This window comes from Mirounga leonina, unplaced genomic scaffold, assembly GCF_011800145.1.
Source record: "Mirounga leonina isolate KUSES-001 unplaced genomic scaffold, KU_Mleo_1.0 Mir_175, whole genome shotgun sequence".
In the NCBI taxonomy this organism is placed as follows: Eukaryota; Metazoa; Chordata; class Mammalia; order Carnivora; family Phocidae; genus Mirounga; species Mirounga leonina.
In genome coordinates, this window is record NW_023270453.1 from 679,492 (window position 1) to 706,320 (window position 26,829).

Genomic DNA, 26,829 nt, shown 5'->3' on the forward strand with positions numbered 1-26,829 from the left:
TGTTTAAATCCTAAAACTAACTATGTATTACTGTTTTTTTAAATCTTTATTTTTTTTTTTTTTTTTTTTTTTTTTTTTTTTACCTCAGGCGTATGTTTTGCAATCTCTCTAATTAAAGTAGAAGCATTTTTCTTCACGTATTCGTCTTTGTCCTTCAAGCAGTTAAGTACGACTGGAAAAATCTCTGCTTCCACCACCATTTCTGCCAGATCCACAGAATGTTTTCCAATCTGACTAAGAGCTGAAAGAACCTGATTCTGTTAAGCAAAAACCAAAATAAAACCAAACATGACATAGAGCTTGCTGCAGAGTTCTGATTTAAACAGCTTTATACACACTCAAATTCCTTTATAAAAAGGAAAAAACAATTACTTTTCTAACAGAACCTTAGATTTAGGACTCTTGAGACTGTCAATTCCTAGTCTTATACCTAGACACTCAATTTCTTAAATTCCCTAATTGCCAAATTAAATGCCTTCATTCTTCTGTGGACTCTTTAAATCTCTTATCTATGCAGATGATCGAAGAATATGACCTTTGGATGAATAGTATTTCTTAATTAATACTTACATTGTTAATTTATAATACATGTAGTACAAAAATGATCAAGCAGAAGTAACATCTTATTTTTGGCATCAAGCTGATAACATTTCAAAGAACTTTCCATTCTTAGTTAACATTAACAATTTTAGAATCTTATAAAATGTAACTACTAGAATGGGAAAGTATAATTAACTATTAACTGAAAATCAAATTTTAGAAAGCTATAAAAAGACTAAGATAAATATGGCAATTTTCATAAGAAACTTACATAAAATAGTGGTGGGCTAGAAGACCTTTAGATCCTTTCCAACCCTGAGATTCAGTATTATGTAATTCCTTATTTTGATGAGTAATGTTAATACCGATGCTACTCCTAGTTTTCAGCATTGGACATCTTTTAACCAGATAGGTCCATCCACTGTCTGATCTTTATAGCATAAGATTCACATATGAAAAGACCAAATACATAACATACCCTATCTGTTTTCAATGATAAATTTTCTAATTATTTTTAAATGTGTAATATTAATCTACCCACATTTCTATTTTCTTAGGTAATCAGAAGCCTGATTTGTTTGTTTTTTTAACTTTATTTTTAAATACCTTTAATTTAGAATCAGGGTTCAGGATCATCTGGGCTAAGTGAGCAATAGCTCCTGCGTCCACTACCGTCTGTGCTAACTCTGGAGAATGCTTTGAAATATCACTGAGGGCCGAAGCAGCAATCCTTTTCAAAGCAATTTCTGGCTCCTGGATACAGAGTACTAAAAGAGGAACAGCTCCCGCATCCACCACAGCTTGTGACAGTTCTGTGGGTCCAAGAAAAGTAATTAAGTGAGTATGGGTGACTGACCCTTGTGCAAGCCATTTTTCACCCTGACAGATACAGCAAAGAAAAAAGGGGAGGGTGTACTTCACTGTCTCGACATCTGCATTTCAAATCAGCCTTTCTGGTTTCATAAACCATGTGGACCAATCCTGAGCTGAAAAGAATACAGGTCAATAGATGGACCTCCATTTACATGAACACATTTGAGGTAGATTAGGCTGAAATGGCTTGTTATTCTTTTTTTTTTTTTTAAGAGAGTAAGCAGATGTCAGCTGTTTAAGCTCTGACAATTCTGCACTTCTCAGTAGGCAAGCATTTTATGCATGGTTTACAATAGCAGAGAAAATTAAAGTACCAAAAATTTACCAACCACACTAATTAGGCAGTATTTTGTGCTATTTACATGAGTAAACATTAACATGAATCTTGTGCCAATAATGTCAATTTTTAAATTCCTTTCATCTTATAGTACTTTTAAAAGATTTTTTTAACTTATTCAGAAATTAAAAGGTGCATTTTCATTGTACATATAAAATGAGATCTACAACAGAACAACATATTTTATATGTAAATGTTAATGTTTAGATAAAGGAATAAATTTATCATAACCATTTCACATCAGAAATAAAATATTTTGAATATACATGTTGATTTGCTTGTGTGTCCAAGACAAACAGCTATAAAAATAACACATTTTAAATTATAGAGAATGGGAAACGAGCAGGCAGACCCATAAAAATATATGTAAAAAATGTCTTTTGAGAAGCATAAAACACCATACATAGTTATGGATTCTCCCCTCATTGTATTCATGGCCTCTCTTACTAAATCACATATACCCATTTCTAGAACCTCTTCCTTTCAAATTATGTTCTCATTTTCCCAGATTTGTAGTGCCTTGGCAATTTATGTCTTACTAGTCAAGCTAAGATATCTATTTAGCATATCACTTAAAGTCTTTAATTTAAAAAAATACAGTGTTAATTTTTCAAAAGATTGGTGATATCACATTTTCTAGAAGGAAATAATGTTAGAAAATACAGGTTATAGTGTCCAATATTTGTTTTCCTTCAATTATTATAATTATCTTAGAAGTTCTAGTATTATATAAATGGTTCACTCATCCTTTCATTAAACATGTATCAATCAAAGGTTATTATGTGCCAGACTCACTCAACTCTGGTACAGATGACACACTTCTACAAATTAACACTACATTGATTAGCAAATATATTGCAATTAAAAAAATCTAACGTGAAATACAAACTACAATGGGAAGTTAACATGTAATCTCAAGAACAAGAGGCAGGTAAGAGGATGAGCTCCTGCGTCTTTTTTTTTTTAACCTTTTTAAAAAAAAAAAAAAAGACAACAGCCATAGACTGGAATATCAACGTCACAATATAACAGATTTCTCAGACACTTCTCTGGGATTCTGCTGCAATTGCCTTAAGACCAATAAGCCAGCAGGTGAAACAGGTGATTACTGTATCTCTCCTACCACCCCCACCCAAGGGAAATGGAAAGAAAGCATAAAGTGTGATATTATATGTAATTTATAGATATAATTTTCATATTTTATGTTAATTAACATAATATAGTAACATAATATAATAGTAACTTAATTCAGTTCAGTCCAAATTATACAGGTGTTGTATGGTAATATCAACTTTATGTGTACATATTTAAGGGCACCTGGAATATATACATAGACAGTCCCCAACTTAGGATGGTTTGGCTTAAGATTTTTCAACTTTATGATCGTGCAAAAGCAATATACGTTCAGCAGAAACTGCAATTTGAATTTTGAATTTGGATCCTTTCCCAGGCTAGTGATACATACACAGTACAATACTCTTGTGATGCTGGGCAGTGGTGAGCCTCAGCTCTGCCAGCCACAGGATCACAAGGCTAAACAACCAATACGCTTACAACCATGCTGCACCCACACAGCCATTCCATTTTTCACTTTCAGTGCAGTATTCAATAAATTCCATGACACATTCAGCACTTTATTATAAAATGGGCTCTGTGTTAGATGGCTTTGCCCAACTGTAGGCTAATGTGTTTTGAGTATGTTTCAGGTAGGCTAGGCTAAGCTGTGATGTGCGGTAGGTTAGGTGTAGCAAATGCCTTTTCAACTTGGGATATTTTCAGTTTACAAAGGATTTACCAGGATATAACCCTATTGTAAGTTGAGTGAGATCTGAAACAGGCTGCATTTATTTTGGGAGAGTATAAAGAGTAGTTTATTTATGTTTGCTCACTTTTATTTCTATTTACTAGGAGTAAGAAGGTGCAGTAAACTACAACTGTTTAAAAGTACTATTAATAGGGGAACCTGGGTGGTTCAGGTCATGATCCTAGGGTCCTGGGATTGAGCCCAGCATAGGCTCCCTGCTCAACAGGGAGCCTACTTCTCCATCTCCCTCTGCTGCTCCCCTTGCTTGTGCTGTCTTTCTCTGTCATATAAAATATTTTTAAAAAATAAAAAATAAAAGTACTATTAATAAAAACTAAGGTTCTTTAAAAAAAATCAACTATCTTTGTAATTCCCATGCATTTTATCCTTTCCTTGAATAACTGTTAGAGTGCCATATCCTCCTTTTCCTGAAATCTATAATGTTAATAAGAAAGCAAACTCTGTTCTTCTGACTTGTTGCCTAGTCCCATCCTCAGCTGTTTTCTATTCTCTCCAGAGTAGTGATGGTAAATGTGGGGAAGGCTGGGGATGGCACTGGAGAAATATTTACTGTGAAGGTAATGAAGCTTCCAAGAACATGGGTTGGGCCTACCAATTCTGTACTTGAGATTTCATATACATCACATCTCCAGATTTATATGGTCCTATAAAGACTGGGATCAGAAACACACTGCTATTTATAAATGATGGTATTCTATTACCTTCATACACATATAAGGCATAAAGCAGTGTATATACAGGTAAAAATACAGTAGGCCTAAAGAATGCACGCCATACTATATTACACCTACTACAGACTTTCATCCTGCCTCCGTTGCTACTCTTTTTCCTATGGTATATCTTTCTCCTCTTCCCTATGGTTGCTTCCTCTGGCATTTCTGTGCCAGTCACTGTTGGTGTCTACCCAGTAGCCCTTGTCAGTCAAGGCATGAGTAGAAGTCAACTAGAAGCATCTGTGAAAGGGTTTTTTCTCTGTCATCAATAGATACACACAGAAACTCTGACTCTTTGCTGGACATGGTCAAGTGTATGAATGACATCTACAACTCCTACATCCATCTTGCAATGATAACGGAAGAAATCACCAATATTCTGAGGATAATTGAGTATAAAATGAAAAACATCTGGGTCCTCCATGACACTGTTCAGCTGCATAATCAACCTTGGAACTGCCCTGACTTTGATCTTGTGTGTCATGTAAAATAAAAAATGTCCTTATTTTTAAGCCATTTGTACTTGATATTCTGTAACTTACAGCCCAAAACATCCTGGTGTAATTCCTGTCCTCTCTCATGCTCGGTATGTTTACATATTTTCCTCTCTTCCTCTGGTCATTGGGTGTTCATTAAGGGCTTACTACGTGCTAGAAACCCGGCTAGATCTTGGGGAAGCAGAATAGAGTAAAACATTGTTCTGTTCTAGCAGAGTTGGCTCAGGGTGAAGGTACAAAGAGACCACACCAAGTAAGAGCAAGGAGTCAAGTCTGTGGAGTGGGCGGGAAAACCGCGTATGTAGGGGTGTCACAGGCAGTGTTTCCCATATTACCTCCTTCTCCCCTTTCCTGTGTCCTACGCTTCTCTATGCAGAGAAAAGCAATGGTAACCAAAGCACATGCCAATTCTGGTACATCTAAAAATTACTTCCCATAACAGAAATCTCATGGAGTTCGTTTCTAGCTCTAATTTGAAAATGAGTTTTGGTTGTTAATTACTTATCATACTTACAAAATCAAAGATCGATTCAGACTCAGATGCTTATTACAGGTTTGACCAAAGCAAAGCAGTGAATCAAGAAATTTATCTTAGGGCCTGAAAATAGCTTCATTTTCAATTTTAAATAAATCTTCAAAAATTAGTTTTTAAAAAATAAATCTCTTACGCAATAACATTCAACATAATCATTACTGTTAGATAACAAGCAAGATTAGTAGTAGTTATACAAAGAAAAATGCAGAGAAAGAAGGTTATATACTATACCAACATACTAAGAAGTTATAGTGGATTGATGGTACCATTGCTGATATATTTTTCTTCTCAATTTGCCACATTTTCTTTTATGTGATTATAAATTTTTTAAAAATAAAAGAAATGTGAACATGTCTTTTGTCCATAAATACAGCTACTGCTGCACTAACTATACCAGTATTACTATTATAAAGGAAAAATAAATATAAGCATTTTAGCTTATTTCTCAAGATGGCAGGAATTTTCTTATTTTAAAAAATGGTGGGAATCTATGTCTCCTTTAAGCATTCTGAAAATTAAAAATCTTTTGAAAATGTCTAATACATAGTAGAAATATTATCCATTTACTTTTTCACACTTGCCCTTGTGCCTTAATTTACGCCCTTATTAAAGTTAAAATTACATTCTTAAAATGTGAAGCATTATTCATTTGTAACAATTTTTTAGACTTTAAATCGTCAGAGGGAATAAAACTATCCAATAGCACTTCCTTTTTCATAAATAGTAATGAAGGCCATTTGTTTCAGACATGTAGACAACTGAATATACAGTCCTCAGACTTGATGGTCAGCTGTTTTCAGTAAAGGAACAACTGGTTCTATTGGGCCTCATGAACAGCTCACTGTTGAGTGAAGGAAGGAAGGCAGCCTCCTCTAGGGGACTGTGACATGGGTGGTCATCCGTCACACTTCTCTCTGCCGCTCTCAATTTTTCCATGATCCTTTCTACTAGCATTTGTAAAGGCTTATGTGCATACAATTCTTTGAATACCCTTAATGTGAAATTTTTGGGTGAGAACTCCTTGCTTCTCACACAGTTGCTTTTTCTTAAGAATTTTCTTCTGTGCTGTTCTTGGGACCTGGGTTTGTGTTTTTGTTTTTGTTTTCCTAACAAAATAAAGGCTGAACTTGTAGTACTCTCTCACTAAGAGGTGTGAAGGATTACAACTTCAATGGATCAAAGTCTTTAATACAGAAAAATAAAAAATGCTCGGGACACTTTAATTTTAAAACAAAAAGACACAGCATAAAGGGAGGACTTTTAAGAACAATAACACTCATAAAATTAGTACTATCTAGATAGAGCTGGATGAATGGAATATTAGAAATGACTTCATGTTGACTAGAAGAGGATAGGAATGCCCAGCAGTGTATAACAGCCATGGCTATAACAGGAAAAACAGGGATTTTGCTTTAATGGTGCTCACACTGGCTTCGACCCCTCCTCTGAATTGCTGTGGCTGGTTGTTTGTTTAGATCTGGAGGGGTGAACTCAAATGTCCACAGGGCCCAGGCAAGGAACTCAAATAAGTGAAGTCAGAGGGTATAAGAAAAATACTGAGAGGGGGAGCAGTCGAAACCTGGAAAAGTACACACACCAGCTACAAGCAGAATTACTTAGCTTGAGCCGGGTGTTGCCACATAGGAACATAGGCCTACCGTCGTCAGATCCTATGATGTTTCAAGAGAAGCCAGAAATCTGGTTTTTAATGTGAAATCACCTGGTTTTTTAAGTGTGGGCAACTTTTTTTTTTTTTTTTTTTTTTTAAGAACACTCTGTGAGACAATATAGTGCAGGCCAAATAAAACACATCCATCTGTGGGCCAGCTACAGCCTGCAACCATCATTTCACAACCCTGGGCTTAAACTTTATACCTTCTAAAATGACCTGTGGGAGGCTCTGGATGTGGAAAGGTAATGTGCTTTCTACCTTTGATTCTTTAAGTCATGTTTTGGAGTCATAAAAGAATCACTATAAATAAAATAAAAATAAAAATTTCAGCGTCAAATTTCAAGAAACTGATGAAAACCTAAAAGTTGGCCTGCAAAAAAAAATTAACCTAAATACTTAACTAATACTTAACTAATTTTTCTGCTCATAGCGGAGATGTAGGAGAGAAGACTATGCAAAATTAAGTGATCTAGCAGGAGAATTCATAAAAAGGACTCAAAACGAAGAGATTCTCCAATAAGAAAAAAAGGAAGAAAAAATATTATGAATTTCGCACACTAATTCAGAAATAATTAGGCAAATCGAACACCTCAGGAACTATAATTTCTTTTAACTTTATTGCTTTTTAGATTATTTTTTCAAACACCATTTTTAATCACTGTCTCTAAGCCCTACAAGTTATATTAAAAACTAAAAGAAAGTCACGAATCACCACTTCTCTGTTTATCCATTTAAAGATAGGATGGTTTTTGCATCTGGCTATAAAAGATATCACTATCATTTCAGAAATAAAGCAGGTAAAAGATACATTTAAAATTGGCTACACACTTATGATGTTAATCTTATGTTATAAAAGTCACCCCATTCAACCAAACTTTTCATGATTTGGTAAAATTATAGTAAAAGCCAAATATGGTGTTGCAGTTGCCAAAGCTGGTTATATACTGACCATACTCCAGTGTGAGTATAGGAATGTCACTTCCAAAGTGGAAGAAATTTGTCCTATTTTTGGTCTAACCCAGCGAATCTACTGCTTAGTTATCTACTGCTATGTAACAAATCACACCAACTTAGCTGCTTCAGACAGGAAATACTTACTATGTCGTGGTTTCTGTAGGTCAGGAATGTGGGAGCGGCTTAGCTGGGTGGCTCAGGCTGGGGACCTTTACTAGGCTGCCGTCAGGATGTCCGCTAGGGCTGCATTATCCGGGGCTCCACTGGGTCTAGTGGATCTGCTTCTAAGCACACTCACAGGAATGTTGGAAGAAGCCTTCATCAGGTCCTCCCCATTTCTGGGGCCTTTCCATAGGCTCCTTATGAGGAGACCTCTCCCAGAGTGAGTGATCCAAGAGAGAGAACCCAAGACAATGCCTGCAGTCTTTCATAATCTAACCTCAGAAGTCACATAACATCACTTCTGCTATCTTTCACTGGTTAAATGTGAGAGGAGGCTACACGAGGATGTGACTAGGAAGAGGTGGGCATCATTGGGGGTTGGGAGGCCATCACAGAGGCTGGCTTTATTCTTCACCAACACATCTGCGAGAGGCAACATCCCTCTGTAGGTAACAAATCTTCTATAATTCTGAGCTGAGACACAGACCTCTCCAGTTGCAGGGTGAGAAAAAGGTGGAGAGAGAATTTGCATATTATTGTGAAAAAATCTAATATATGATTTTTATTTATTTCCCCCACCCCTCAGATGTCATTTTTCCTACTCTCATTATTTCCACACCACGTCTCTCCAGTCCTCAGAGCCATTGGTCTAACTCGTACACATGGGTTGAGTGTTTGAGAGATTAAGGGTTAACATACACACATATGCTTTGAAGGTTAAATAATTCTGGCTCCTTTAAAAAGTCAAGTGAGTCAAGTAAGCCATTGATCTGGAGTTAATGGTGCCGTAGTAAGAAGTCACAATCAGCTGGGATGGACAGTGTACTTACAGGGCTCAAATGTAAAAAGCAGCTTCACAATATGCTAAGGAAAAGAAGTGGAGACAAGAGAAAGAGAATGTGGGAAATGGGAAAGACTTGGGCATGGCCTGGAAGTTAATAGGTAACATAAGATTTAGAGCAATATTTAAAACCCCCAAATTTGGCAGTTTTTTTGTTTTTGACTTCTAATGACTTCACAGCTAAGACTAAGCTGAAGAGGAGGAGGCAAAAGCTAATTGTGGTGCTCTATCCATGAAGAAACCGATGATAAATTACCGGGAATCAGATCTTTTACAAAATACGGTTTTTGTATCTAGAAATGTTTTCCTTTTGTTTTCCAGTTGCTAGATGAGTAGATAATATTGCAGCCATGGCTGTAGCTTTCCTCTGCCTGCAACTTTGCATGCTGCTTCAAACAAAGTAAACTGAAGTGGAAAGGGTGCATTTTATGATTGCGACATCCCTGGCACACTTTCTTTGCTCCAGCCCAGTTTTAAGTCCCTGCCTTCAAGTTGTTCAGGCAAGGGCGGCTGGAGGAGGCTGGACAGTCAAGGGCGGCTGGGGCTCTGCTGGACTCTCTACAAGAGTACGCAAAGAGAGGGAACAGAAAAGGGAAACAAATGAAACACTGGATTTTTTTGCCAGGTGCTTTTATAAAAATGGCCCCTGGTCCAAGGTTCTTGGTGTGACTCCCTCTGAGTGGTTCCTAGGAGCTGCCCATGGGCTTCCACTGCCCACATCTATTCCTGAGGACGGATTCAGCTCAACATTTTAATAATTGCATAATATCCCACTAAGTATATGCCATAATTTACTTAACTGTCCCCCCGCTTTAGAACATTTAATTGTTTTGTTTGATTGTGGTTTGGGTTTGGGCCATTATAAAGTATAGTGTAGTGAACCTCTTCATGCATTAAGATTATGTATTAGTTATCTATTGCTGGGTAAGAAACGACCCAAATTCAGGAGCTTCAAACATCATCATCTATTATCTCACATTTTCTGTGGGTCAGGAATCCTGAAGCAGCCTAGCTGGGTGGTTGTGGCTCTGAGTTATTCATGAAGTTGCTATCACACAAATGGTTGTATTCATTCGAGGGCACAACTTGGGGAGGATCCGTTTCCAAGCTCACTCAGCTGAGTGTAGTTGTTGGGAAGCTTCAGTTTCTTGCTGGTTGTTGAAGACCTCAGCTCCTCACCATGTGGGCCTTTCCCTAGGTTGTCTGACTGTCCTTGTGTCAAAGCAGCCCACTTTCCCCAGAACAAGTAATGAGAGACAAGTAAAGGGAGACAAGTAAAGGAAGAACAACGCCAGGACAGAAGCCTCAGTCTTTTTTAACTGGTCACCTCTGCTCAGAAGTAACCTGTCATCCCCACTGCCATATTCTAGTGGCCACACAGACCAGTCCTGGTATGACGGGGGAGGGGCCTATACAAGGGTGTGAATACCAGGACACCGGAATTCTGTGGGGTATCATGGAGGCTGGTTTCCACTGGTCATACATACATACATCTAGAACTCCACAGGTTACACAAACACACGTGCATGTGTGTATTTACTTATGATTAGCAGTTCAGAGCTACAATTACTAAGGGGGACAGTGTTGACACTTTTTGAGGTTCTTGATATTTTTAGATTAAATCACATTAAACTGCTATTTTTGTTAAATCAAAACCAATTGAATATAGGTAATTTCATGTAGGTCAACCTAATATACATCAACCTAATATGGACTGCAGAATTGTTTATTTTATATGTCTCCACTATCATGTGTCACCATGTGTGAGTTTGGCAGTCTAGGCATTTCACATATAAAGTACATTTTAGTCCTTACATTGAGTAAGAGATTGCGCAAAGTTGAATCATCATTTACTTCTACCCAAATGGTATTTTCAGTTCCAAATTCCTTAACTTACTGTATACTACAGTTTAGTTACACTGATTAATAAACATGAATATTATGTATGACTTAAGACCATAGCATTACCACTATATTGCCTTTTAACAAATAAACACAAAACATAGGCATGCTAATTCTAAGTCAGTACTGTCCAATAAGAATGTGAGCCATACATATAATTTAAAATTTTCTAGTAGCTACATTTAAAAAGCAAAAAGAAATAGGTGAAATTAATTTTAATAAAATACATTATTTAACACAATACACTCAAATTATAATTTCAACATGTAATCAATATTCAAAAAATTTTAATGAGATATTTCACATTCTGTTTATCGTATTAAGTGTTGGAAATCTGGTGCGTATTTTGCACTTACGGTACATCTCAGTTTGGCTGCTAAATTTTCATTGGAAATAATCTGTATTTAGATTTCAAAAAGTTTACAGCTGAAAAAGCAGATTCACATACCCATGTTGTTTCGATCATACCTAAAAAATCTCCAGTAACTGAACTGGCTTATCAATTTTTAAAATTTGTATTAGGCGTAGATAACAATTTAGTTCCTCAGATGCTCTAGCCACCATTCAAGTATGTGACAGTAACATGTGACTAGTGCATGACCATATTGGTAAAGCTGTAGTTTAAAATCAAAGGAGATACAGAGAAATGGCTAGTAATAGAATTATCACACAAATAGTTACATAACTGCAGTCAATACCTTTTCAAGGCCAGAGGTCCTATCTTGAGCAAAATGCTTTGATGCAATTAACACTACATTTTTATAGCAAGCTGGTTCATTCATCTACAGCCACAGATGAGAGCAAAGTAGGCCAAAAAGTTAACTGCAAAATCAGCCAGATAACATGGTAATTATACAATAATTATTTTCCCTGTAGACAATGGATTTTAATATTTATAGTAAGATAAGGATGAACATGACTTATTTCAAAATACAATCCTTTTTTTTTTTTAGGTGGAGGGGAGAGGCCGAGAGAGAGTCTCAAGCCGACTCCCTGCTGAGCGCAGAGCCTGAGGTGGGGCTCCATCTCACCACCCCTCACAACCTGAGCGGAAACCAAGAAACCAAGAGTTGAGGCTCAACCAACTGGCCACCCAGGCACCCTCAAAGCACAATTCTTATGCTAACAAAGTCCTAAGCTTTTAAGAAGTAAATTCTCTTGTAGATGTTTGTGAATGAAGTACTTTCAAATTTCAGTCAAATACACTATGACTAATGTACTTCTAGAAATTCAAACGTAAATAAAAAGAGTTTTCTTCACTCAATATCTAAAAGGTGTTGGAAGGTTTTATACACTAGTGATTGGAAAATAAACCAAGTCTGAAAAACACTTTTGTTCAAACCCCAAAAATATGTTATGATGCACTGTTCAAACTTGATTTATTTCTAGACTAGTAGGATACAAATACCCTTCTCTTTATCTACTCAGTACACAATTTCATGACATTTCTTGTGCAGATATTTGCACCCAACAGAAAACAAAGCCTCAGACTAAAAGAATATTAGGTGGCATCAGGTAGAGGAAGTATTTTGGTGGGTAGAGGGCTTTCCTTTCTCCTATAACTGCACGATCAATGTCACTTCTTTTTATTTCTATGCCCAAAGTCTGTCCAGCGGATATCTGGAGGTAACAGGTTCTTAAGAATAATAAAAAGACTGCCCTTTCTGCAATGGTACAAAAAGCATAACTCTTAATTCATTTTTCACTTGATCCAATTTAGAATCACCCAGTGTATTATATATGTACTCTTAAGACAGTATAGTACATTTCTGTCTAATGTGCCCAGCTGTCTAGATGACTTTTATGCTCATCTCTATCAATTTTTCTATCTTAGATTGTAAAGTCCTAGAGAGAAGATACTAGCCAACTTATTTTACTTTGAAGACATGGTAACATACACATAAGGCACATAGTGCCTCAGATACTTTTTGATGATTACAATGATGACGATGGCGATAAAGAAATTGTCAGCTGGCCTCATATATAAAGTTAAAGGTCTCAGTGACTTAGGAATCTGAGATTACAGAATGATATGGTATTGTTCTATATTCTGAATCATAAAAAAAAATGCACAAAAATACCTCAGATTTTATCAACCAAGAGTTTATAACTTTAAAAATCACAATAAATAAAATACAGAAGAATTCACAACATATCTTTTTTTCTACTAGCACACAAACTGCCCTAAAAATGACTAACAAACGAGGTTAACTACTGAGTAGTTATAATTAAAGAGTTACTTTGTTTAACACATTTGGTCTCCATGCCAAAAGAACATAGACGAGACATTTATTTTCACTTCATCTTTTTTTTCACCAACACTTAAATAAGTAGAAAACTTATCTGTGGAAATCAGTGTTAGGATCAAAATAGGTGTAACATGTAATACATGTAATCCCATATGCATCATTTGCCTCTATGCTTATGTGTTCCTCAACCCCTCCAAGATAAAAGAAGTTGTAAAAACAAAAAGGTAGTACAGAAATCAACATTATTATCTACAAGAATCAGTAAAGACAGTTATCTGTAGGGCTTTTAAACTAATTTTTAATTACCAGGCTGTAGTCCCCTTCACCCCTTCATCCCCACCACACAAAGTCCCTTGTTATCCTGAGATAACACGAATTGTCATGAATATGTGGATTTTTCAAAAGTTAATTACTGCTTCCTAAGCCTGTTCTACATGATTTGGCCTATTGGTATTTATAGATGGGTGACATGAGAAGAATATTTGCAAAAATTCTGAATTTTAAAATTCTCTTTTCTTTTTATCACCTCATCATTATATACAAGATAGAAAAGAATCAGGCTGGCCAGCTTGGTCTGGATTCCTCGTTTATATTATCTGTTTAGCAAATAGAATATAATCTACTAAGTATTTCTGTAGTGTCCAAACTGGCCAATTCCTGTCAGCACTGCTCATCTTGGCCATCTCTTCTCCTAACTGCCACTGAGCTGGGATGGAAATCTCTCATTTGATTTAGTCCTGTAGACATCAATCAAGTCTATAGGAGAAAGGATAGTCACACATGTGGAAACCAGCCATCAGGGATTAAAAACAGAGGTATCTGGCAAGACTTTCAGATACAACAAGGAGCTTAAAATGAAGAATGATGAGCTCTCATACACTTTACTTTCTCACACTATAAAAAAGAAAATCTCTGAAAGATTTTGAGTAATTGCCAAGCAGTTCCACCATAAATTGCTGTCTGGTCAGAATAAATCCTTCCCCTCTCTACGTCAGTTTCCTCATCTATATAATATGACAATTATATTAATGATTAAAATGTTTTAGAACACCTAACCAAATGTACTGTATTCCTCTTTGCCAGATTTGAGAACAAAGTTTATTCTGAGACAGCAAAAGTTTATGAGACGGCATATTTAGCTAAAGCTCCCAAAAGAAACACTTAAAACTTATTTTTGAGCCCGAATGTGGAAAATCATTCCTACAAAACCCTTGTATGGCTCCTCCTTCCTCACCCCTCCAGCCAGGCTATTGCTCTCACCTTAGTCCCAAGTGCCGCCCTCACTGCGGCCACACCCTTGCTACAAGGTCATTGGAAGCTCTCCTCGGTGAAGCTACTGTGCTCCACACAGTAAGGAAGCCAGAGAGAGGCTGCCAGTGGGGAGCAGGGAAGCAGGGCCTGGAGAGGGCGAAGCGCTCCTCTGGGCCCCTCCGGGTGGAAGCCCCGCACCTGCAGAGTTCCTTCAGGTTCCTTCAGGTTCCTTTCTCACCCGTCACACTTCCGGTCCACACAGGTCCCTCGCCTCATCCCTTGTATCTCCAAAAGCAAGACTAATCCTTGGAAACAATGAGAGGGTGACACTGATGAAGTAAATATGTTAATAGAATAATGTCACTAGAATAATGCTGCAGAGTGGGAGAATCCAGCAAGGAGGAGGAAGAACCAGCCTGAGAAGACTTTACCTCAACTTTTATTTTAAACGCCAGATAAAATATAAAGAAATAGCTTATTTATCTTCAATTTAAGAGGTACATACATCAAGAATATTCAATAACTGGTGATTCAACCACAGAAATTTAAGGACACGATTTATACAGAGTTAAAAAGAAAAGAAACCCCACGCCATTTTGGGCTGTTAGTCCCCAGTTCCCTTTGATTATCTAAAATACTTTAAAATCTACACATAGAAGTAACTTTCAGAAATTGTATTTTTCAAATAAGAACAAGTCAGATGGTGCCTATTGGTTTTTCTCTTCTACCAATTGCACACTTAATTTTTGTTTCCTAGACACAAAATGTTTTCCTTCCTTAGTCCGTAAAGGTACACTTTATTTCTTTTGCATCTCCATTTAAGGCTTCTATTTCTTGAACTGTCTAATAAAACATTCTTCTAATACTAAGAAGAAAACACTGAATGAATGTCCTCCCATTAATCTAACATATTCTATTTTTAGGAAATCATTGAAAAAGAAATCAGGTTATTTAGAGGTAAACCCTCTATTTTCACTGATTCAGGATGTGAATGATGACTTCCTTTATTGCCTACTGGGTAACAATTCCCTTTCCTTCTGAGAAATCTATGCAGTAATCTCTTCAGGGAGCTTCTGGGTCCCAGACCCCTAACTACTGTGAAATATTGAAATTACAGTGGGAATTCCATTTGGGAGCCAGATTATAGCAAGAAATTGGAATGGAATCCCTAAGACCGATCCTATTTATGAACTATAATCATTTAGCCTCAGACTCAACAAAAGGGAGATATAGAAAGGTTATCTATAGGCACCTGCCTGAGAGTATATCTGTACGGCAGTCCCTCAAAACTCCTTTGCTGCACCTTTTGAAATACTCATGTTACAATCTGTTTGCCATAAAGTTCTCTGACCAAAAGCAACCATAACAACAACCACAAAAACCCAAAACTAAACCACAAAAACCCAAAACTAAATATGGTAACAAGCTTCCCATGATAACCAGCTTCTGATTTAAAACACTGCCTTAGGGGCGCCTGGGTGGATCAGTTGGTTAAGCATCCAACTCTTGATTTGGGCTCAAGTCACAATCTCGGGGTCGTGGGAGCAAGCCACCTGTCAGCTCCGTGCTCATCGGGGAGTTTGCTCGAGATTCTCTCTCTCCCTCTGTCCCTTCCCCCCACCCACTCTCTCTTTCAAACAAATAAATAAATCTTAAAAATAAAAAAACTGCCTTAGTTTCTTCTATCAACATATATTAAACAATAGTCCTAAGGTGACCCTATTTGGAAAACCAAAATCCAGATATTAAGGAAATCATTTTAATATACTAACTCAGAATCATTCTAAGCATGACAATAGTTTTCTTTCTCCATTTATTTTTCTACCATTTTCTTTCCTTTTTGTCTCTAATAGTGTCGCCATTTTAAGAACCAAATTAAACATAACCATGGGAGAGCCTCTTCCTATTTCCATTTTGAATTTCTTCTTCAGTGCTCTTTTAAGAAATATTTAGTGACGCTGTTATGGTCAGTGGTGAACATGGGCTTTGGAGTCAGATTTAGACTCAAATTCTGGTTCCACCATTAACATAACTTTGGGTATCCTCTCTAAGTTACATTTTCTTCCTCTGTTTAACAGGGAAAGTAATACCTACCCTATGGGTAGCTGTAATCAAAATGAGATAATGTATCTGAAGCATACTGCACCAAGCCAGGCACACAGTAAGTACTCAGTAAGTGGTAGCTATTGTTTTATACATACACACACATTGAAAAATCTGGAAAGCAAAGAAAATATATCCTTAATTCTATCACCCTAGTAACACAAACATGTATTTCTTTGTAATTTACGTCCACATAAAAACTTATTTTATAGGGCGCCTGGGTGGCTCAGTTGGTTGGGCGACTGCCTTCGGCTCAGGTCATGATCCTGGAGTCCCGGGATCGAGTCCCGCATCGGGCTCCCTGCTCGACAGGGAGCCTGCTTCTCCCTCTGACCCTCCCCCCTCTCATGTGCTCTCTCTGTCTCAAATAAATAAATAAAATCTTAAAAAAAAAAAAAAAAACTTATTTTATATTATTTTAATTGCAATATATAATTTTATCTCTTTTTACATTACAATCATGTTTCCATATTACCATGTAAGAGTCATAATTACCTTTTTAATTTGCCAAGTGAAATTCCATTAAGTAAAAACTACCATAATTTAACCACTACATTCCTGCCAAATATTTGAGGGTTTTTGATATTACTAATATTACTACAATAACATTTACATGAATATAACTTTTTCATTCTGTGGAATTCTTCCCTTAGGATGAATTCCCAAAGCAGGTTTTTTAGAGTAACCATGAATTCTTTCATGACTTAGATTAGTTTTGCCAAACTGCTTACCACAAGTTTAAACAATTTGTAGTGCCCCCACCAACGGCCATAAACATCATGTCCTCTCCAACCTTCAGTATTAATACTAATATCTTGTATTTATTGAATATTTACCATATGCCAAGTACTTGTCTAAGTGCTTTGCATATATTATCTCATTGTGCTCACAATAAATCTCTGAAACACCTACTTTTAGGTACCATCTTTTGCAGATGAGGAAGGTAAGGTTCAGGAAGTTTAAAAGCCATGTCCAAGGTTATACAGAAACTAAATGGTAGAACTTGGGACTCAAACTCAGATCCTGTCTAATGCCACAGTGCTCTTAACCATTTGGCTATATTTCCGCTTTACTCTTTTTTCCCCCTAAATAATAGTAAGTGGGGAAAGACATTTTCACTGATGTTTTAATATGCAGTTCTTTGATTACTAGCAAAGTTGATCATTTTTACATAGTTTGTTTTAAAACTGTATTTTCTTGTTGTATTATTTGTTCGGATTATTTAGCAACTTCTGTAAAGTGGTGGGGGCAATTTTGTTCCCTCTATATTCTTTACCAATCAGGTGTGTCAGCACAAACTTCACACAAGAGGTCCATGTCCTTCTTGATGAATTCATTGAGCTGTCAGTTTATAAGAGGAGGTACTACTCTTTCCCCTCCCTCTTGCCCAATATGGGCTCAATACAAATATATTCTAGAAAGTTATCATGTCCATATCTCTTCAACATTATTCATTCATGTGATATGTCTCCTGCTTGGTTTAGAATACCCCTATCATGAGAGAAAGTAAAGACCCAATATCCCCTGAGGCGTGAAAAACTAAAATTTTTTCACTGAACCAATTTACCAACATCTTTGAGAATCCATCAGTATCTCACTTTCCTCATTCCCCACTACCATCTCTTTCTATCTTCAAATTTCTCTTCTACTAACTAGAAAAAGGACTGAAATGTGCAGGGGTTTTTTTTCTTTTCAAATTTTTATTTAAATTTTAGTTAACATATAGTGTAATACTGATTTCAGGAGTAGAATTTAGTGATTCATCATTTACATGTAACACCCACTGCTAATCACAAAGAGTACCCTCCTTAATACCCATCATCCATTTAGTCCATCCCCCGCCCACCTCCCCTCCAGCATCTGTTCTCTATAGTTAAAGAGTCTTTTATGGTTTGCTTCCTTCCCTCTTTTTTTTTCCCCTTCCTCTATATTTATGTTTTGTTCCTTAAATTCTACATATAAGTGAAATCATATGGTATTTGTTTTTCTCTGACTGACTTATTTTGCTTAGCATAATACTCTCTAGCTCCATCCACATCATTACAAATGGCAAAATTTCTTCATTCTTTTTGATGGCTGAGTAATATTCCATTATATATGTATATATTATATATGTATATAATATATATTAATAGATTTGTATTTTATTTTATTTATTTATAGATTTTATTTAAATTCAAGTTAGTTAACATATAGTGTATTATTAGTTTCAGGGGTAAAATTTAGTGATTCATCAGTTGTATATAATACCTAGTGCTCATTACATTAAGTGCCCTCCTTAATGCCCATTGCCCAGTTACCCCTTCCCCCCACCCACCTCTCCTCCCGCAATATACCAAATCTTCTTTATCCATTCATCAGTTGATGGATATTTGGGCTCTTTCCATAATTTGGCTATTGTTAATAATGCTGCTATAAACACTGGGGTACATGTGCCCCTTCAAATCAGTATTTTTGTATCCTTTGGGTAAATACTTAGTAGTGAAATTGCTGGGTTATAGGGTAGCTCTATTTTTAACTTCTTGAGAACCCTCCATACTGATTTCCACAGTGGTTGCACCAGCTTGCATTCCCACCAACACTGTAAGAGGGTTCCCCTTTCTCCACATCCTCGCCAACATCTGTTGTTTCCTGTGTTGTTAATTTTAGCCATTCTTATATTAAGATATCTGAGATATCTGATATCTCATCGTGGTTTTGATTTGTATTTCCCTGATGATGAATGATGTTGAGTATCTTTTCATGTGTCCGTTAGCCATCTGGATATCTTCTTTGGAAAAATGTCTATTCATGTCTTCTGCCCATTTCTTAACTGGATTGTTTTTTGGGGTGGTAAGTTTGATAAGTTCTTTATAGATTTGGGATACTAACCCTTTATCAGATATGTCATTTGCAAATATCTTCTCCCAAGACTGAAATGTGTAGGTTTTTGTGAATTTGTGATCCAAATAACTTGGCCATCATTCAAAACCTATCTCCTATAATGTATGGAAACATCATTAAAACTGCATCTATAGTTCACTAAGCAAAACCAGATTTACCTAATAAATCTAAATTTTAATAATCCTGTTTTCAGATATGCTCCATTACCTGCATTATGTCTTGCAATATATCCAAGTGCCCAAGCTGCAGCCTCCTTGACTCCGGGGTCAAAATCTTCCAAGCATATCACCAGCGTATCCAGTGCTCCACAGTCAACTATTACCTGAGCTAGTTGAGGAGAATGTTTACCAACTGCTTGTAACACAAAGGCAGCTGCTCTCTTGGAAAAACGCTACAATGATAAAATAGATAAAACTCAAAGTGAATTAAGCACTTATAAAACCAAAAGTTAAAACAGACCAAAACCAACATAAAAATGACATTAATATAAAGCTCAACAGCTTTCAAATCCAAAGATGAAAAACATCCTGCAAAATCATTTTTTGATGTTCCCCTATTGCTTTTGTTCAGTAACCAAACTGAAATAATGTAAGTCTTAAATTTCATTTCAAATGTTTTATTCTGAAATATTCATTTGGAAACTCTATAAAAAATATAAACATTGTATTTCCTACCAATTCATAAAATAATGAGATTTTCTGTATCTGCATTACACTGAAAAGTATTTGTTTCACCCATGGGAACTCTTAGATTGTTAGCATGTGCAACAACACTGTCCACTGACCAATTCATTTCCTTTACTTGCCCTCAGTCTCTAAGCATGGTAGGCTTTTCATGACCTCAACTAATCTTTTGGTGTCCCAAGTCATCCTGAAATAACAACCATGTTTCAAGATGCACTACCAATTGTTGGATAAGCATAAAGGCGAAACACTCATGATACATTTTAAAACCTTTCCTGGTAAATAAACTAACCAAACAAGGAGATGTATTATTTATCCCCTCTTAGAAATGCTTTTTTAAAACAATAAATACAAATGACTTACTGTTAGGTGAATTTTAAGTAATGCTTCATATTTATAAAAATTTCTATATAAAATTTTATCAGATTGAGAAATAATAAAACTGAAACACAAGACTAACATGTTTTTCTTCATATAACTAAAAAAAATTAAATGTATAGGAAGTATTTGGCTATAACATTCACTGTTGTTTCAAGGTTAGTATAATGACACCAGTAATGGTCTCTGTCTTTTATTAATAGAATCCAATTAACCCCCTATTGTAGATTCCAAGTTTTTATTTCTTTACACTGATGACTAAAAGTGACTAGGTGACTACAGCACCTGTTTTGAAAGCATGTCATTTACTTTGGCCAAAAGATTAAGATACAACAAAAATTATAGGAGAGAGGAAAAATACATCAAGTATATTTTAACATACTATATCTCAAAAATTGGTATATGTTGATGATATAAGAAATATGCTGTGTTAATAATGATGTTTTGATTTGATGCATTTCTTTAGTTTCTTAAATGTTAACATATATAGATATTAAAATATTTGTTATAAAGGTTAATTTTATGTCAGTAACCAAATATCTACTAACTTACTATAAAATTTAGAGTTTTAAAGTAGCTTTCCATTATTTTCTTATAATCATGGAAAAATAATGGTGATACATTTCCTGTTATCACCTTAAGCTAAGGTAACTTTTTATATGGCAGAATTTTCAAATTCACAATTTACTGGCCATTGATAGTCACTGCTAACTACAGTGCCTATAATTCACACCTTCTGATCTCATTTCCCTTTTCTCCTAATTTCCACTTTTCCAAATTCCTCTCTCTTCTCTCCCATTCTTCACCAAAAGAATTGCCCTTAAAAAAAAAAAAAAAAAAAAAGTCCATGCCAGGGACTTTGTACCTCATAAAGAAGACATTAAATCCTGTGAGAAATGAGTTAAAGGACTGTTGGTGAAGGACACAGAAGCCTGGGAATCCTGCCTCACATTCTCACTTTCTCCTCACTTCTGCCCTAGCACTTTTTTGTCTCTTTACAACTAATGGACACTCATTCACATTTAGATCTATTGAGAACCTTCTTTGTGGGATACCAGAACACAGACCCTGCCCTTGAAAGAAGGAGTTAAGAGTTCAGGAAGAACAAAGCCTAACAGTATTTGACTATAGAAGGAACACCTGCAAGAAAAATAAAATTTCTGAGATTCCTCATAGAGATAAGACAGTCAGTAAATGACTCTCCAATCTATAAAAATAAAGCAAAATTTTAAACAATTAGGATTTATTTTTTTTTTTATTCTGGTAAAATACGCATATTTACTATTTTACCCATTTTAAAGTATACAACTCAGTGGCATTTAGCACATTCATGGTGTTGTACAAACATCACCATCCAGTTCCAGAATATTCTCAGCAGCCCAACAAGAAACCTCATACATGTTAAGGAGTCACTCTTCGTTCCCTCTGCCCCCAGCCCCTGGCAACCACTAATCTGCTTCTGTCTCTATGGATTTGCATATTCTGGACATTTCCCGTAAGTGGAATCATATAACATGTTGCCTTTTGTATCTGGCTTCTTTTTTTAGCGTAACGTTTTCAAGGTTTATCCATGTTGTAGCATGTGTCAGCACTTCATCCCTTTTTTATGACTGATAATATTCCATTATATGGATGTCCAACATATTGTTTATCCAGTCATTCTTTTGTTATAGTGAATAATGCTGCTATAAACATTTGTGTACAAGTTTTGTTTGAACACCTGTTTTCAATTTTTTTTGGAAATCTAACTAGGAGTAGAATTGCTGGGTCATGTGGTAATTATATTTAACTTGACTGCCAGACTGTTTTCTATAGCAGCTGCACCATTTTACACTCCTATCAGCAATGTATGAGGGCTCCAATTTCTCCAAATCTTCACTAACACTTGTTATTTTTTTCTTTTCCTTTCTTTTTTTTTTTTTTTTATCATGGCATCCTAGTAGGTTAAGTGATATCTTGCTGTGGTTCTGATTTGCATTTCCTAATGGCTTATGCTGTTGAACATCTTTTCATCTTCATTGGCCATGTGTATATCTTCTTAGTATGTGTATAGATGTCTACTCAAGTCTTTTGCCCATTTTTAAATTGGATCGTTTGTCATTTGGTTACACAAGTAGGAATTTAATCTTAAAAATATGTCAAGAAACATATATCCTTAGGTTATGATAAACTAACAGAATGGAATAAACAGACCAAGACCCTATCTACAGGGAGGTCCTTAACTATTGTTAGGTGATACTGTACAGAAACAGAGAGTAGAACCAGACAGGAGGGGGAAAAAATTGGGGCACTCTTAGATGACCCTTAAAAGGACTGACATGTTTACATACTTGGTATAAAATGCTTTATCAAACCTTCTATTACATGTATTCTCCTTCCTTTTGTATGCTTCTCTCCCACTTGCTTCCAAGCTGTCTCTTACAGTTTCCACTAACCAGGTTTCACCTACATATAAGGATTGCGGAAAACAACTTTTTATTTGCCTAAGGCTCCATACAGCTCTCAAAGACTGATCCCACAGGTTTAAGACTCTCATATACAGAAATACTGCTTTATATATAATCCCATTAAAAATTGTGTAATCTTTTTTCTTATATTAACAGTAATGGAAAAAAGCTGCCTATCACTCCCAAAGTAAAATACCCTAAAGGTATTATTATGTGCAGTTTAAAGAATTAAAGGTTGTATTAACATCCTAAGATTCTAAAGCCTATAAGCTTACAACTGTACCCAAACTAAGCAGATTTTTAAAAATCTAAAACAAGACAAAAAAACATAACTAATTTTTAAAAAATCTTACATTCTGTTCTGCCAATGAATAAACAAGCTGTGGAAGAATGTCACCCTTCACCACTGCTTCTGCTAGTTCAACATTATAATTAGCCAGTCTCCCAAGAGCCAATGCAGCAGTCTGTTGAATTGTTGGGACCACATCCAGAAGAAGAGGCCTCAGCAAAGACATTACACCTGAGTTTAGTTATGAAAGAACAGAAGTCAGCAAAATTTAAATGAAAAAGCAAATATACAATTCAGCATATATGTAGATAAGAAAATTGTAGGAAAAAATTGGTAAAAACAAAAAAAAATTATCCACTAAAAACTAGTGGTATATTTAGAAGCATCTAACTGGCCAAGACAAAGAATGATACAACCTGTAATTATCAAAGCAGGAGCAAAGCATGACAAGAAAGGCTTTGGACTTAGGTTAAGAGTTTAAATCCCTGATTTGGCAAATAGTAGTTATGTGACCTGATAGGGCTGTCATGAGGAATGCAGAGAAAGATTGTGGAGCATGTAGTTTAATGCCTACCTAGCACATGGTAAGGGGTAGAGGGGGGCTGTGGGGGATAGGTTTCCCCCAGCCTTTGCAACTCCTATCTTTCAGGGCTCAGTTCAGGTCCTTTCATCTCTATGGATCTTCCATTTGTTTTGTTTGGGTTTTTTTTTTTTTTTTTTCCCTCTGATTCCAACTGTTGGATCTTTACTGTGATTTCAACTGGCTAGGGCCTCACATTCATGAAGGGATGCAAATTGAGATTTCTGATAGTATTCCAAAGAAACAAATTCTTTGAGATAAGTATTTTGTATTACTAGCTCTCATAATATTCACTCTAGGGTTGAATACATAGTAGGTATATCATCATCACAGCAACAATAGTAAAAGTTAGCTTATATTTATCCAGCACTTATTATATGCACATGTTTTTTTAAGGACTTGTTTTCCATATTAATTCACTGAGCTGTCATAACAAACCTATGAAGTTGGCCCTATTATTATGTATATTTTACAGATGAGGAAATGGAGGCTGAGAAAGGTTAAGAAATCATCACAAAACTAATAAATGATGGAGCATGGTTAGAAATTCAGACGTTCCTCATTAAAATTGCTAAATAAATAATACATATTGAAAGTTGAGGCGGTGGGGAAAGGGAGATAAAAAATAATTACATTTTAGTCATTTGGCTATTCCAACTCTTTATAGTACCTTTGCCTTATTATAAAATACCCAAAATAGTCAACTGCTATTTGGGCTTTAATGATGCTGTTTTAGTCTAAGGTTACAAGAAAGGTAATGACAGAGTTCAAACTGGAACAAAATGCCCCTTGACTTTCTAAACTTTACTTAATTTGCAGCAGGCTATTCAACTAGATGTTATTACATCTCTTCTTTAAAAACATACCACAGTGATCTAGAAAAGCAAATATTATCAATATTCTTTTATAATGTTATATCCAGAAACATTTGATATAAAATAAAAGGAAAATATTTATAATAACACTTAGGATTAGAACAAATTAAGATAAACAGTACTACCAATAACATAAGCAGAGAATAATGATGCTTATCACAGATACATGTAATGATGTGACCCGTGGCTTTTCACAGTTTCCAGTTTTATTTAGTGATCATTTTTATGGCTAGGGTGGTTTGATGAGATCATCTTACATAAGACCACAGTTGCAAGTTTGAATCCCACTCAGGCTGGTTAACTTTGCAGGCACACGGCACTTCTACTCACACCTAGGTCATAGCTCACATTCAGCAAATCAACATCTCTATACTCATAAGTGTTGCTAATATTATTATCTATACTTTTTATAGTGTGATAATTTCTGAAATACCTCACAACAAAAAGTTTAAAGTGCAGAATAAGGTATTAGAATGACTACCAAATGTTAACATGGGTTCTTCCTAGAAAGTTGGATTTAGAACAATTTGTTGATCTCTTCTTTGTAGTTGCTTTATTACCTGATTTCTTTTTTTAGTTTTTTAATTGTGGTAAAATACACATAACATAAAAATTACCATTTTAACCATTTTTTAGTGTACAATTTAGTGTAATTATCACCACTATCTAGGAACTGCGGAATTGTTTTCCACAAAAGTTGCGCCATTTTACATTCCTACCAGCAAAGTACAAGGATTCAAATTTCTCCACATCCTAACCAACACTTGTTATTTTTTGTTTTTTAATTTTAATAATGGCCACCCTAATAGGTGTGAAGTAGTATCTCATTGTGGTTTTGATTTTCATTTCCCTAGTGCTCATGTCAGTGAATGTCTTTTTATGTGCCTATATTGGCCATTTGTACATGTTCTTTGTTGAAATGTCTATTCAAGTCCTCTGCCTACTTTTAAATTGGGTTGATTTTGGTTATTGCTGAATATAACTTGATTTTTTATAACAAATATGCATGATTTTAAGTAAAATAAGTCAATACTCTAAAAAACAAGAGCTAAATTTGTTAACATATATTTGAAGTTTCGTAATAAATACATTAACAAGGTCAAAAAATATAAAGTATAATAAGTATGCTTCAAATAGTTTTAAAAGAATTACAGTTATGTTTCATGTTACTTTTTCCTGATGATTCTGGTATTTCCTTTTTTTCCCCTCATTTGATATATTGATATATGTGTGTGTGAAGGCAGTGGCTTATTGTCTTTTGAAATATAATTGGAAAATCAATCTATTCTGGGTTATTCATCCTGGTATTTTGAATTCAATCTCAAAAACTTTGAACTTCTGTGTTAAGAAGTTGAAGAATGAATTCATCTATCTGAGTCTGTAATGTTTAATTTAGTTATAAGTGTTTATTATTAGTTACAGTATTTAGCTAATATACCATAAGTCTCCCAATTTTGGAAAATTTCAATTTGCAGTTTTAGCAGTAAAATATTTTACCCCCCTACAGGTATTTCACCTGTCCATATATTCAAAGGAATTTTTTGCTTTATATATTTTCTCCTCCATTTTTCTACACATCTGGCCTAGGAAAAATAAGATCAATAAGATGATATACCATTCCTTTCCCTCTATCCCTGTATTTAATATCAAAGTTAGGCCTCTATGCAGATGCCTCTGCTCTATCATTCTTTTCCTACATTCCTTAGTTCAGACAGTAGCACAATAAGACTTTTGAAAAATTTAACACCTCTGAACCTATAAAAGTAAAAGCTAAAGTTTCAGTTCAATATATCTTTGTTTGGGGGCACCTGGGTGGCTCACTCAGTTAAGCCTCTGACTCTCGATGTGTCAGGCTCCATGCTCAGCAGGGAGTCGGCTTCTTCCCCCACCCCTCTGACCCTCCCCCTGCTCAAGCTCTCTCTCTCTCTCAAATAAATAAATCTTTTAAAAAATATATCTTTGTTTGAATAAGGTCATCTTTATTAGAGAAAATATTGCCCAAATGTCTAGTCCTTGAATTGCCTCTAAGTGCTTCATAATTATCAGTCCCCAGGGACATGTTTTTTTATCTCTTACACAGATTAAGCATGGAGACCTTGTTATTCTAATTACAAGTCTGTCCTAAAAATACAGATAACGATACAAGAGGAATGAAGGAAGGAAGGAAGGAAGATAACACGCAAGGGAGCAAGGGTGGGAGAAAGGAGAAAAGAAGCATATATAACATAAAAAGAAATTTT

General features: G+C 35.6%; 1 protein-coding gene across 2 annotated transcripts in view; it reads right to left on the reverse strand.

Moving 5' to 3' along the window:
- SPAG6 (sperm associated antigen 6) overlaps positions 1–26,829 on the reverse strand; it is a 61,940-nt gene that overhangs the window by 23,763 nt on the left and 11,348 nt on the right. For both annotated transcript variants that reach the window (XM_035021495.1, XM_035021494.1), the window contains exons 3-6: positions 23,199–23,365; positions 19,545–19,728; positions 1,147–1,352; positions 84–257 (exon numbers count right to left, since the gene is read on the reverse strand). In XM_035021495.1, coding sequence (XP_034877386.1) covers positions 84–257; positions 1,147–1,352; positions 19,545–19,728; positions 23,199–23,365 — 731 coding nt within the window. The remainder of the gene's footprint in view (positions 1–83; positions 258–1,146; positions 1,353–19,544; positions 19,729–23,198; positions 23,366–26,829) is intronic.